General features: G+C 42.9%; 1 protein-coding gene across 1 annotated transcript in view; it reads right to left on the bottom strand.

The window, feature by feature from the left end:
- The window catches only part of CERKL (CERK like autophagy regulator), a 108,301-nt gene extending 97,764 nt beyond the window's left edge, over window positions 1-10,537 (bottom strand). The window contains exon 1 of the mRNA XM_028122251.1: window positions 10,300-10,537. Within this exon, the coding sequence (XP_027978052.1) occupies window positions 10,300-10,537 (238 nt within the window). The remainder of the gene's footprint in view (window positions 1-10,299) is intronic.
- Between the last annotated feature and the right edge of the window lie 3,636 nt (window positions 10,538-14,173).

The raw sequence follows: 14,173 nt of genomic DNA, 5'->3' as shown, positions 1-14,173 counted from the left end.
GTGTCAAATTGATTACAGCATCTCTGGAGCCCCCGAGCACGTAAGAGGTGCTCCCTTATGTTGGGAGAAATAAGCTAAAAACATGAATGATTTAAAGAGAAAAATAGAAATTAAAACCATAGGAAAATACAATTTCTCATCGGGTTTTTTAAAACTTTGACAATATACTCTTAAAGAAACTGCACAGAAACAGGTGCCCTCATACAATGATAAAAAGGTAAAACAGTACAATTTTTATGAGGTAATTTGGAAATACTGACTGACCAAAACTATGTAAGCAGTCAGGGAGTACATGGGAAATCTTTGCACCTTCTACTTAATTTTGCTATGAACACAAAACTGCTCTAAAAATAAAATCTACTAAAAATTATGTAGGTATTTATTCTTTGAGCAACAATCCCATTTCTAGGAATTTATTCCAAAAATATACTGAAAAAAAATACAAAAGGACACATAAGGTTTTTCACTACAACACTGTTTTCAGTAGTAAAAATGATTAAAACAACCGAAATCCTTCAGTGGAGAGCTGGTTCAATAATCTAAAGTACACAGATTATTGTGCAGATATAAAAGCAAATGTGGACTCTCACTATAGACTGATATGCCTGGTATATTGTTAATTTAAAAAGAAATTGAAGTGGAAAAAAATATGGTAGGCTAACATGCATTTAAGAAAGTAGGTAGGGGTTGGGTAAGGATAATGTATATACATATAAGCAAACTTGTACACACACACACAAACACACACACACACACACACACACACACACACACACACGCTCGCTTATATTTACAAATGAATAAACCAAAAATTTGAAAAGACAAATAAGCTTACCTATAATAGGAAGGAAGAAAAAGTGCAGAAAGGACACAGATAATAAAGTTACACTTCCCAGAATATAGTTTGTTTAGTAGGTCTGACTCTGGAACTCTATAAATATTTTTACATAATTACAAAATAAAATTGGATTTTTAAAAATGCCCAAGGGCGCCTGGGTGGCTCAGTTGGTTAAGAGTCTGCCTTCAGCTCAGGTCTTGATCCCGGGGTCCTGGAATCGAGCCCCACATCGGGCTCCCTCCTTCTCCCTCTCCCACTCCCCCTGCTTGTGTTCCCTCTCTTGCTGTGTCTCTCTGTCAAATAAATAAATATTAAAAAAAATAAAAATGCCCAAAGTTAAAAACAAAATTAAACAGATAATTCTGCACATTGAGTTGAGGCTAGAACATCACAGATAGGAATGATCTTAAGTGTCCTTAAAACACAGTAATTTGACTACACACAGCATATGCCCTGAGTGGTATATACTCTAAAAGCAACAACAAAAAGTTACAGAATGATCTTAAATGGCTTTCAGAAGTTATATTGTTAATGGTAGCACTGGTGTTGTAAGATCAAGCAAGTGAGCCAGGGTATTGTTGCAGTTAAAAACCAGGATTTTAAGGATAGCAGAAAGGAGATAAAGCAAAAACCTTTTAGTCCTGAACTTAAACTGGAAGTGTAATTCCATGATGCATTTTCTTTAGAAGAAAAATTCAAACACTGGACACTGTTGTGTAGCAGTAGTTTCTAAAACACTGTTTCTGATTAAAATCCTGGAAGGTACATAGGAATTCCCTGATGCCAGCTGGTATATTATTTTAGACTTATCTTAGGCTGTTTTCTGAAAAGAAAACAACAACAACAAAAACTGGAAAACAGGCCCATATAAGGGAAATATTGGCAATGAGCACAACTGGTGCTCAAATTGTGGTCTCTAAGTACCACTACCCAATAAAAGGAACCAAGCGTCCTCGATGATCGGGTTGATGCCATGTCGGAGGCATGACATACCATTCCAGAAAGCAAGGAAACCATCAGAGACAGCTGAGGGACTGTCAAAAGGACTTAGAAGTCAACTTGGAGGGGTTCCCATTCATCCAAAAAGCCAGGATTAGGACAATTTGAGAATTAGAAAGAACTGGCATTGCTGTAAATTGAAACCTATTTCATATGTTTAAATACCTAAGTTCGTAACAATCATAATAAACCTCATTGGTCACTATGGATGCGGTCATCTCCCTTTGAGGAAGAACCTTCCTTTCTGCTGCAAAGGCAGCAGTTAGCTGACAACCTCCAGCTGTTGGTCCCTTCAGGCTTCACCTCAACTCTGTTGCTGAGGGCACACTATTCCCATGACTAAACACAGCTGAGCTTTGGCCATTTCTGCCCAAGGCAGGATTCCTAATGGGCAGCCTTTTCCCCCAGATCTCACCATAGGTAAACAAAGCGCGGATCAGACATGCATTATAGGCTGACGCTCTCCCTGTCCCTCCCTGCTTTATCCCCCCTTTACAGGTGTCAGATCGGCTTCAAAGTCACAAGGGTATCCCTCCTGATTGGTCTCCCCCTACTTTCATCTTTCACAGACACTTGCCCCCAATAAACTTCTCATATTCCTATGGGAAACTACAGGCCAGACCATTTTTTTCTGGAAAAAAAATTCCAAGGAAGAAAAGAGGAATCTGTGGATTAGAAAATATTAAAAACCCAGCAACCAACTGCAAAATGGACCTCATTTCCCCATGTTGATCTCTATTTAAAGAGAAACAATCAGGAGACTATGAACACTGACTGGATATTTAAGGATATAGGGGATTATTTTAAATTGGAATAGTGGTTTTGTGATTATGTTGTGCCTATTGTTTTAAATCCTTATCTCCTAGAGATACAACCTAAAATGTTTACAGATGCAACTATGAGGTCTAGGAATTGCTTCCAACTATTCTAGAGAAATAAGGGAAAGAGCCAAGGCACAGATGAAACAAGACTGAGTTTAAACAATTTCAAGGCCAATGTGTTACGTAGAGCCTCTCCCTTCACTGGACTGTATATGAATGCTTCTATTATTCTTTCCACATTTGGTTATGTTTGAGGTTTTCCGTAATAAAAATACTGGGTTTTTTTTTTAAACTATAAAAATTCCCATTTCTCTTTCATCATGTCCTCAGAAATGAAGCACCCCCAGAAGAATGTGATTTCCATGGTAGAATGGTCTTAAAGGCCTGAAAGAAGTCTGATGATATTACTCTATTAAAGGTTTTTTGTTTTTGTTTGGGCCATGATGCTCACTCACACACAAGACAGACTCCTGACAGCATGAGGAAGAATTCCTTCTTGCTTGATCCAGGAAGCAGCAGAACCTAAGGGCACAGTATGGGCTCACCCGTCAGAATGCTTGGCTTTGAACTCCATTGCTAGTATGACCTTGGACAAGTTATTTAACATCTCCGGGCCCTAGGGATAAAAATCCTACCTAGACTACATAATCTTGCTGGGAAGATTAAACAAGATACTTGGCACAGGACTTGGCAGAGTAAACATCAATAAACGTTCACTGTTTTCAGTCAAACACTGGACACTGTTGTGTAGCAGTAGTTTCTAGAACACTGTTTCTGATTAAAATCCTGGAATGTACATAGGAATTCCCTGATGCCAGCTGGTATATTATTTTAGACTTATCTTTAGGCTTACCATAAGTCCATAGCAGTATGCCAAATTTTTTTTTTTTTTTTTTTTTTTTTTTTGGTATGCATACCTGCCTGCCTCCCTGCTTCCTAATTCAGCCATTTATCACACTGAAATCCTCAACTTCTGGTTCACATGCCAGAAGTTAGCATAAAATTTAATTCCCTTCAAACTCCACTTCTCTCTCTTTCCTTTTACCTCTCTCATCACATACTGATTTTGGAAAACTTAAGAGCATACGAAGAGCCATGGCTACTAAGAATCCCCTCCTTCTGCTCATTCTATACACACAACCAGATATCACTTGCCCAGCATATACTACGCCCCCATCTTTGGCACAGTTCTTCTAAAATCTGGGCAGGATACAGTCATATGGAAGACTTCTAGAAGCCCATGTTGGGGACTGATGTTTGTAGATTTGTCAATATTTGAAATGTAATCTCATGACCTAGTCAAGTAACAGGCTCAGCAGGATAGGCAATAAGGTTCACAATGAGTATTGCAGTACTGAGATCACAATGAATTATGTCTCCTTCAGCCCTAGCCCTTTAAACAAAGATGGTCCATTTTCCCAAATTACAGAGAGGACAAAAATGCCTAGTCCAGGCAATCGCGTCCTCCTGTGTATCCAACCTACCCATCAATCCCATTATCTACTACCATGGCTCTGTGACTCTTTAGCTTCATGTTTAGACTCTGCCATTCACTTCAGGTCCTCCTGCTTCACACGGTCCTAGCTGGATCCACCTCTCTGGTTTACTGACCTTGATCCAGACATTGGAATCTCAGTCTTTAAGTTCCTTGCCTTCAGCACAAGTACTGTTCCCCACTTCTAGACCTGGCTATGTGCCAGGTCTAGCCCCAAAGATCCCCATGTGGAAGAGGGCAAAAGGAAGGGAGACACGAAAGTAGATCAAGGTTCTAGAAGCAGTTGCCTTCAGATGGTGCCACATGGTTGATGAGTAACATTAATATGGAGACTCTCAGGGAGTTGGGGTATACAGGTTAGGACAGTTATTTAGTATATACTCTTTCCATAATGAGAAACAGATTAAGTTTGCCAAATCTCAGTTCAAGTAAATCACAACGACCATGAGGAATAATACAATCATTTTTAGAGACAAGATTTCAACTTTACTATCAACCCATTACTTTGCAATAACAAAAGTTTTTTTGTAGTCACAAATTATGTTAAAGGGTTTTGCTGTCTCTAGACTCAGTGGCTTTGTCTAAATTGGCAGCTCAGGTTGTATGACCATATCAGTTCTTCACGAAGATTTGAAAACTGTACTTTCCTATAGAAGTAAATATTAAAACTGATATTTTAGGAATAAAGGAAATCAATAATTTCAACTCTGGATGCATTAGAGCCCCACTATCCAGTGTGATCACCACTAGCCATTTGTGGCTATTAACTTTAATTAAAATTTTAAAAAATTCAGTTACTCAATCACACTAGCCACATTTCAGGTATACTAGCCACGTGTGGCTGGTGACAACGGTATTGGACAGTTCAGACACAGAATATCCCATCAACACAGAAAGTTCGATTCAACAGTCATGCTTTAGAGATTCACTCTACATTTGTTTTTCTGTGTGGACCAACTTACTTTAATAAGAAGTTTCTATACAATAAGGCTATTTAATATTTCTATAATAGGTTAAAAGACCTTTCAAAGCATTTAAAAAATTTCATAAACAGAACATGCAGTTCCTTGGTAAACTTGATTTTTCATACCCATCTTTTTAAAATTCCTTCAAATTTGACATCTTAGGAACAGACTGACCATTTTTTAAAAGAAGTATTTTCTTAATATGTAGACTGATAAATCAAAGCATGTTTTACCGAGTAATTAATCCTTCAATAATTCACGCAACAGGTCATTTTGGGGTTTAACCCCTGCTTCCATTATTTCTGACAAGGTCCACCGACAGATGTCTCACTTTGGATGTACACAACAGAAGACTGGGATCTGTTTCACATACATCTGTTCCCAAACAGCTTAGGCAGATTAATACTTAGAATACACCCAGCTCTGCTAAGTCCCAAACAACCATTAACTCTTATTTTTAAATTATTTTTTCTCATTTTCACATTTTTCCACATTACCTTTCACACTGGTAAGTTTCCAGCAAATGTTTATAAATGTAAAGCTAATCATTTTAATGCTCATAAAAGAAACACTTTCAAGACCTTATTTTGAAGCCCAGCTTTCTCACATTTTCTGGTTACTGCTCTAATTCAACTCAGCTCAGAGTTGGGGTAGGAATAACCCTTTGGTAAAACAGATCATGAAACTGTGTAACCTGAAATATTAAGTCCATGAAAAATAGAGAATTTTAAACCTATATAAGATTTGAAACTCATTTTTTTCATATTTAAAACGTAGTATGTCTGATTAGCATCTGCATATTATAAAATCTTTGGCCTGAAATTTGCTTAAAAGGTATCATAAATGAAACTGAGGATAAGCTAGTCTTTTTATCCATCATAAAAAAAAAAATGTGCTGATGGGGCGCCTGGATGGCTCAGTGGGTTAAACGTCTACCTTTCACTCGGGTCATGATCCCAGGGTCCTGGGATCAAGCCTCAAATCGGGCTCCCTGCTCAGCGGGATGCCTGCTTCTCCCTCTCCCACTCCCCCTGTGTTCCCTCTCTCACTGTGTCTGTCAAATAAATAAATAAAATCTTTAAAAAAAAAATGTGCTTAGGACTAGCCTTGACCAACATTTTTCCATCAGAAAATGGTTTCTTCCTTTCCATAGACAGGCTTGGGCCTGAGATGACTGTCCACCTCTCGCCACTATGCCCTGAAGCTGGGGAAGGGCAGGATGGGGCCTGTTTTTTCCCATGTGTTTCTTCTATCTAGAAATTCATTAGGGTTGAGTGGCTCCTGCTGTAAAATACAGCTCCTTTGCAGGCACCGGATGGCTGACCCCACTGATCCTTCAAAAGTGAGACTTATTTATGATGTCCTAACCCCTGAAGTCTATGAAAATAGGTATGTTCTTTAAAAAGCAACTTCGGGGCGCCTGGGTGGCTCAGTAGTTAAGCGTCTGCCTTCGGCTCAGGTCATGGTCCCAGGGTCCTGGGATCGAGCCCCGCATCGGGCTCCCTGCTCAGCGGGGAGCCTGCTTCTCCCTCTGCCCTCCCCCTGCTTGTGTTCCCTCTCTTGCTGTGTCTCTGTCAAATAAAAATAAATAAAAAATAAAAAGCAACTTCAGAGGTGATGGTTTTCGATGATTATATATACTTGAGCCTTGAATAATGCAGGAATTGGGGGTGCTGACCCATGTGCAGTCAAAAATCCACACAGAACTCTTCATTCGCCCAAAACTCAACAGCCTATTGTTGACAGCAGTCTCCCCAATAACATGAATAGTCAATTACCACACACTTTGTATGTTAAATGTATCAGGTACTGTATTCTTACAATAAAGTAAGCTAGAGGAAAAAAAGCATCTTTTAAGATTCTTAACATTTATACTACTGTACTGCATTTATCAAAATAAAAAAATAAAAACCTCATGTGTAAGTAGAGTGGTGCAGTTCCAAGTCAAGTTGTTTGAGGGTCAACTGTAATGTAAATGTCTCATTCTGCAGGTGAAGAAACTAAGTGGGGGTTAAATCACTTGCCCCAAATCAATTACAGTCCTGTTAGTCACAGAGACAAGATGGCAGGTCCTTTGGTTCCCACTCCCGAAAAGGTTCCCAACACCAGGCAGGAGATTACAGACAGCTGGAGCAGGGACCCTACAAAAGATCCCATTTTTTCATACATCAAGGTGCTATCCATGAGTAAATAGTGAGGTTTCCAGTGTGAAAAGGAAGAGAGATCTGTGGGCATTTTGGTATTCCTGTCACAGAAATTCCTGAATTGATCATTCATAACTGTATTAAAATTTGAGCTTAATACAGCCTAATCCTACCCATTCCTAACTCTCCCCACCAGTAGCTGTTCCTTTATGGTAAAACATGATCCACCCGGTCACAAAGTACAGTAAGCAGATCCAGCTCTGGAGATGCACAAAAATGCTTCTATCTCCTGCTTTAATCAAACCTTTCAAGTAGAAGCTTACTACTTGCTAAGCAAATATGCCTAGAAGTTTGTCCTTGGCTGAGATTTAGAACAATGCCAACAAGCAACTGGTGATGCTTTTGAAAACATTGAACTCTGATCCATCAACAGCACAAGTGAAGGGCTAAGTTATAAAATACACAGATTTGTCTAATACATCTGCCCTTGTCCCCTTTCCTGTGCACCCGTAATTTCTAACACCTTACCCCCTAGTTCCAGGCACTATGTTGGGGGATACCCATACTGTGGCACTACTCTTAATCTGCTTTGCCTAGACAGGGTCCCATAACCCAGACTTGTCTGGCCTCAGAGAACTCACCTGATCCCTTCTCCCCTTTCTTCAGGATTTTGTTCCTTTCTAGGTCACAGCTAACTGGGTAATTACTTTATATTCACATGAATAAACACATGTTTATTTATTATACATTTATACAAGTAAAATGGCCAGATATTAAAATTCCAATAAAGATCATTAGGTAACATTGCAGATAATCAACATTATCTGAACAGATGATGCCCTTTTGTGTACATACTTTACACCGTAGTGGTGGCATCCTGGTCAATGTACGCCTCCATAATCCCATAGTAGATCTCCTCTAATCTATAGCCAAAGTTCCCTTTCTCTGGAGAACCCAAAGACACACATTATAAATTTGTCAAATCCCACAGAATGTACATCAAGAGTGAACCCTAATGTACACTATGGACTCTGGGTAATGAGGGGTTCATGTAGGTTCATGAATTGTAACAAATGCCCCACTCTGGTGAGCAATGTGGATAATGGGGAGGCTGTGCATGTGTAAGGGGCAGGAGGGCATATGGGAAATCTCTACCTTTTGCTCATTTTTCCAGTGAACCTAAAACTGCTCTAAAAAATAAGATCTACTTTTAAAAAACTACAAAGGCACTGTGAGGTTTAAAAACTGAGTGGTCTTGCAACTATTTCCTATGTATGATCTGATAATGCCCAGTCATCCCCACCCTATCCCACCCTTTCCTGCAACAGCCAGTCACTGACCAAGGAGCAATGGACAGGGGCTCCCCCACTACATCCTTCCACACCACAGCCTCCCAAGTATGATAACCTTGATATTGTCCTTCCTCTATTATCTGAACCAATTTCATTGGTCTTTCAGCACTCACATCTAAACTAATTCCACATCAGAGATTATTTCACACATTTAAACTTATCTCTTAGTAAACTGAGTGGGAGAAGAAAAGGTACTAAGTAAAACATCCGTTTCTTCTACAAATAGAAGTTCTTATGAAGCTGCTAGGATTCTGAACTTCCAATTTTAAGGGCCTAAAGTGGTTTGCACACTAGGTGTTAAGAAAAAAGACACCGAGATGAAAAAAAAGGGGGGTTTAGAGCCAAAAAAAAAAAAAAAAACCCAAACAAACAAAAACCAAAAACCAAAAAAACATTCGACCTTTATAGTTTTTGAATTCTACTTCCAGGAACACTAAGTAAGCATACTTTTCCTCCATCACCACTCAATTTAAAACATTTCCTTTCTTGTGTCATTATTTGCCTTTTTTGTGTATGGGCACTGCAACACCAATCTGTATGATCTCTCATTGAGCAAGGTCTCATCTTAATTCTGTAGTGTTTCACCTCCGTTGTAGGTAAAGTTGGCTCTTGTAGGCTAAATTTTATATAACTTCTATATCCTCCCAAATTCAAACAGACTTAAAAACTTAACAGAATTCTACAACCATATCCCTAGCTTTCAACTCAGAGCTTCAGTAAGATAGTCTAGCTTGGCTTTCAAAACACCTGAAAACACTTTAATTAAAGTATAAGAGAGCAAGGATGGCCTATGCAGCAGAGGCAGAATTCACACTCAACCAGGGCGGAGTCCCTGACTAGTCAGCAGCATTTTGTTAGCTTTTTGCACAAGAAACTTTGAAACAGTAACGGGTTTCTATAGTACTAGTACAGGGTGGCTGGTTTTCCAACCCAGGAAGGCAATTTTAAGTTGGTATTCGGCTAGGAGAGACAGTGTCACATCCCAAGGTTTTCGAGAAATCATCTCTAGACTAAGACTTGAAATAGTTCTATTGTAAATATGGCACTGTAACATTTCTAAATAACTCAAGTCAATAAAAGGTGAATGTAAGTAAGCAGCATGATGAGGATTTTAAAGTTAACATTAAAGATCAACAGTTTCTAGACTAAGCCTGTAGAAGCCTTGATTCTAGACAATGGCAAGGAATGTGAGGGATGGAGAAGTCCAGAGAGAGCCCAAGGGCGGGGGGGGGGGGGTTGAAATTTCAGAAGTCAGCAGAATGAGAGGTGGATTCAGAACCCACGTGTTGGTGTACTCTGTAAAATGCTTATACTTTCAGCGTACCGCAGAAGTTGATGGATTGAAACTTCAACTTGGAGGGAAGGAGTGGACCTTCCCGCAGTCTAGAAAACACTGCCTCTCTGGGGCTCAGTTTTTTTTCTCTGTCGCAAAACAGAAGCTCAGCGTGACTTCACTCCAGGGAACGCACCCGGAGGCGGGAAGTCAGGCAAGAGGCAGCAGGTAGCTCGAGGCCCCTGGGAGGGGTAGATAAGGTTCTCCCCAATTGGGAAGGAGGGGGCGGGGGCGTCTGGACGCTGGGAGAGGAGGAGCTTGAGGGGAGCGCAGGGAAGCGCCGGGGCGGAAGGTGTAGGGAGGAGGAGAGAGTGGGGGCACAGCTGCAGGTGAAGGGGCCGGAACCACTCACCCGCAGGGCGCTCGGGTTGGATGGGCCACCACCTCAGGGCCCGCTCGCCCAGCACCACGTCGCAGCTGCTCTTCCCGATCTTGAAGATGCCCTGAAGCAGAATCTGCCCGGCCGCCACCTCCGGCTGTAGCTGGGACGCCCACAGCGCCGAGGGCCCAGCGGCCGCCGCCGGTGGCGCTTCTTCCTCCGAGCCGCTCTCCAGGGCGCTCACCCGGCCTCCGCGCCTCCCCCAGGGCATGGCGGAGACGCTAGCTGAGCCGGAGCCAGGGGTCTGGGGAGGCCTTCGAGGAGGAGGAGGAGGCCGCAACAACCACTGCTCGAGCTGCGTCCGGCGCTGCCACAGCAACCGCGCGCAGGGCAGAGACCCGGGAGGGAGGCGGGGCGGGCAGGCGGGGCCGCCCCGGCCCAGTCCTGCGCCTTGGCCTGCCGGCAGCGGGTCTCTGCCACTCACTGGGCAAAGACCCCCGGCCGGGAAGAGGAAGAGGTGGCTCCCTCCGCCAAACCCTACTATTCAGGAGGATTTCGTGTACTGCGCTACCCACAGTTCGATAAACCAGCGCTTCTCAAACTTTTACTTAACCGCTGCGCATCTCGTTAAAATGCAGATTCTTACTGAAGCGATCTGGGATGAGGCCCAGAAATACTGTATTTCTAAGAAGCTCCGGGGTAATGGCGACGCCCACGCCCTGGTCTGCAGAACACACTTGCGGTTGCAAGGACCTCTGTTTCTCCCCCTCCTTCCCAGGGGACTCTCTTGGAAGGCAGAGGTCACGTTCTATAGCCGCGTTGGCACGCCCTCGATTGTTAGCTGACTTTACGCACCTGGTATAAAGAGTGCATTTCCCAAAAGCCCTGAGGGGAAGCCGAAGTTAAGTCTCAGGTTTGCACTGACAAATTCTCACCTGACAAACTTAGTGTTAAAAGAAGGTGCCATATCATGATGGGCACTAATGTGTAGAATTGTTGAATCACTATATTGTACACCTGAAACGAATATGACGGTGTACCTTAGCTACACTGGCATGAAAAAAAAAGACTTAATAAAAAGGTGCCTTTGTGCTGTCAGTATTAAGGGTCCTACTTCCCCCAAGATCTCTCCTGCGCAATCTTGTCTTTGCCTGGATCTGGCACTCCCTGGAGGGAGATTACAAGCAGAGGCCTTGTTCTCTTGAAGGCTAGTGCTGTAATGTAGTGTTACCTGGAAATGGAGAGGGCCCTGAGGGGTTCACCCGTCACTTTCTCTGAGAGTGGAGAGTCATGAAATTAGCTGATGGTTAATTTGGAAAGCACAGAGAGTCAGGAGGCCAGTGGTTCTCAATCATGGCTGCACATTAGAGTTACCTGGGGAGTTTTAAAAAAAATCCAGCTGCCCAGGCTGCACTTGAAGACAATTACATTGGAATGTCTGGGGATGGGACCCAGCCTTCAGGAGTTTTTAAAGCTCCCCAGATGATTCCAGTGCTCAGCTAGGCCTGGGAATCGCTGCTCTAAGCAGTGGATTAACAGGGAGCTGAGGAACTATGACCATGAAACAGGAATAAACTGAGCTCTCTGGAAGAGGAGCGTAGTGGGAAGTAAATCAGCAGCCTTTTTATAAGGTCAGAATAACTAGTGAGAAAAAGGGGCAAGGGAATGAAAGAGCAAATTAAATTCGTAGAGTTGTGAATTCTCATTCCAGGGTGCTCGTGCCTCACCAGTGACTTCAGGCACTTCTCATTCCTCTGCTTGTCCTGGTCACGCTGCAAAGCCAGACAGGAGAGCTAATGGTAGCAGGAGTGTCTCAAGGTTCTCTGCTCAAACTTGGATTTCAGACAACTCGGGAGGGAGACTGGAGGCCTAGCCAAATCCCTTTCAGACATAAAGCGCCTGTGTGTTAGTTAAGCTGGGACTCTTACTGTTTAATGCCCTGAAAACAAATACCCAAGCTTCCAAGCAAAGCAGGGAAGAGCCTGTGTTTGATCAGATCACGGAGAGCTGTTTCTTGGAGAAGTGCAGTGGCTGCTAACCCCCATGCAGGCTTCAGGGGGCTCAGCCCAGAGGTCATTAGCACTGAGGCCAGGGCCCTTGCAGAGCGAGTTGCCCAGGTGCCTCTGGATTCAGCGTCTGGTATTCACAGCTGTCAGACCATCAGCACAGAGCTCACTGGCATTTTAAAAGCTCACTGAAAGCCAGGGCAAATAGGCCAAGGCCATGGCTCCTTCTTAGGACCTTTGCAAGTGCCAAGTTGCCATTTTCCAAGCTTCAGCAGGCCAGACGGTCAAAAACGTTGGCTTTGCGTCTCTTGAGGATGAAAATAATGGCTGTACTCCATTCCTTGCTCTTGGTGAGCTGTCCTCTCCCAGGGCTCTAAAGGTTGCCGTGCCCAGGGGCTCTGTCCTCAGTATCTAGCTACACGAGCCTCAGCGCCATGGCTTTTCATACCATTCAGGGCACCTTGAGTGATGTCACCAGGTCGAACCACTCCCCTGAACTTTAGGCTCTCTGGCCAGCTGCCTACCTGACATCACCACTCGGCCATCCACTTACCATCTGAAACATAACGTAGCTAAAACCAAACTCATGAATTTCCATTGTAAACCTGTTCCTCCCAGAATGTTCCAAATCTCAGCAATAGTGTCATCAAAATCCTTGATGTCATTCCATCTTGGACTCACATCCAATCCACTGGCAAATCCTGTCAATTGCATCTGCAAAAGAGACTCCATTCAACCTCTTCTCTTCCCAGTCTGCGCCTCTACACCCCTCACTGGACCACTTCAATAGCCTCCCACCCGTTTCTATGCTTTCCCCTTTGCCTCTACTGCCTCCTCCGGCCCAGAGTCTGTTTTCCACCTGGCAATCACACCGCTTTTTTTAAAAGTAACAAGATCATATCCCTCCCTACTCACAACCTTCCCGTGATCTCCCATCCCTCTTGGAACAAACTCAACATGCTTGGCAAGTGCCCAAGGCCCTACATAATCTGGGCTCGGGCTACCTCTCCAAGGTCACCTTCTAACACCTTTCCCTTTGCTCGCTCACACAAGCCTCCTGACTAGTCCTCAAACAGACTGAGACCAGCCCCTTCTCAGAGCATTTGCCTTGCTGTTCCCTCTCTGGAATGTTTTCCCAGACAGCCAACCAGATGGCTTCCTCCTTCATCTCAATCACTTTGCTGCTTAAAGATCTTCATCTCATTGCTGCCATCCTCCATTGTTCACCTTCCTGTAACCATGGGTGGTATTATTATTTTTTTTTATTGCTGCTGCAACCAATTGCCCTAAACTCAGTGGCTTAAAACAACATGATGTATTATCTGACGTTCCTAAAGGTCAGAAACCCAAACTCTGTTTCACTGGACTAATATGAAGTCATCAATTGGCCTGCATCCCTCTTGGAGTCTCCAGGGAAGAATTCATTTCCTTGCCTTTTCCAGCCTCTAGAGGTTGCCTGTATTTCTTGGATCATGCCCCCTTCCATCTTCAAAGCCAGCACCATCGCATCTTCTCTCTGCTTCCATCCTTCCATCTTATGTCTCTGACTTTGCCCTTCTTCCCTCCCTGTTGTAAGGACCCTTGTGATTACATTGGACCCATCTGGATAATCATTAACTGTGTCTGCGAAGTCCCTTTTGCTATGTAAGGTAACATATTAACAGGTTCTGGGAATTAGGACATAGACATCTTCAGGCCACCACTGATCTCTCTACCATCCCCTGCTTTATTTTTCTTTACATCTCTTATTATTACCTCTTACTCTATGTTTACTTATATGTTTATTGTCTAGATTCCCCATTGAATGAGTTAATGTACTTAGTAAGAGTGCTAGAATGTAAGAAACACTCAATAAATTGTTGGTGTTGGGACACCTAGATGGCTCAGTCGGTTAAGTGTCC

This window comes from Eumetopias jubatus, unplaced genomic scaffold (genome assembly GCF_037043125.1).
Source record: "Eumetopias jubatus isolate StellerSeaLion01/CBP00866 unplaced genomic scaffold, mEumJub1_p1.0 scaffold_3, whole genome shotgun sequence".
Classification (NCBI taxonomy): Eukaryota; Metazoa; Chordata; class Mammalia; order Carnivora; family Otariidae; genus Eumetopias; species Eumetopias jubatus.
The sequence above is the reverse complement of the archived record's forward strand: the minus strand, read 5'-3'. Positions and strand labels throughout refer to the sequence as shown.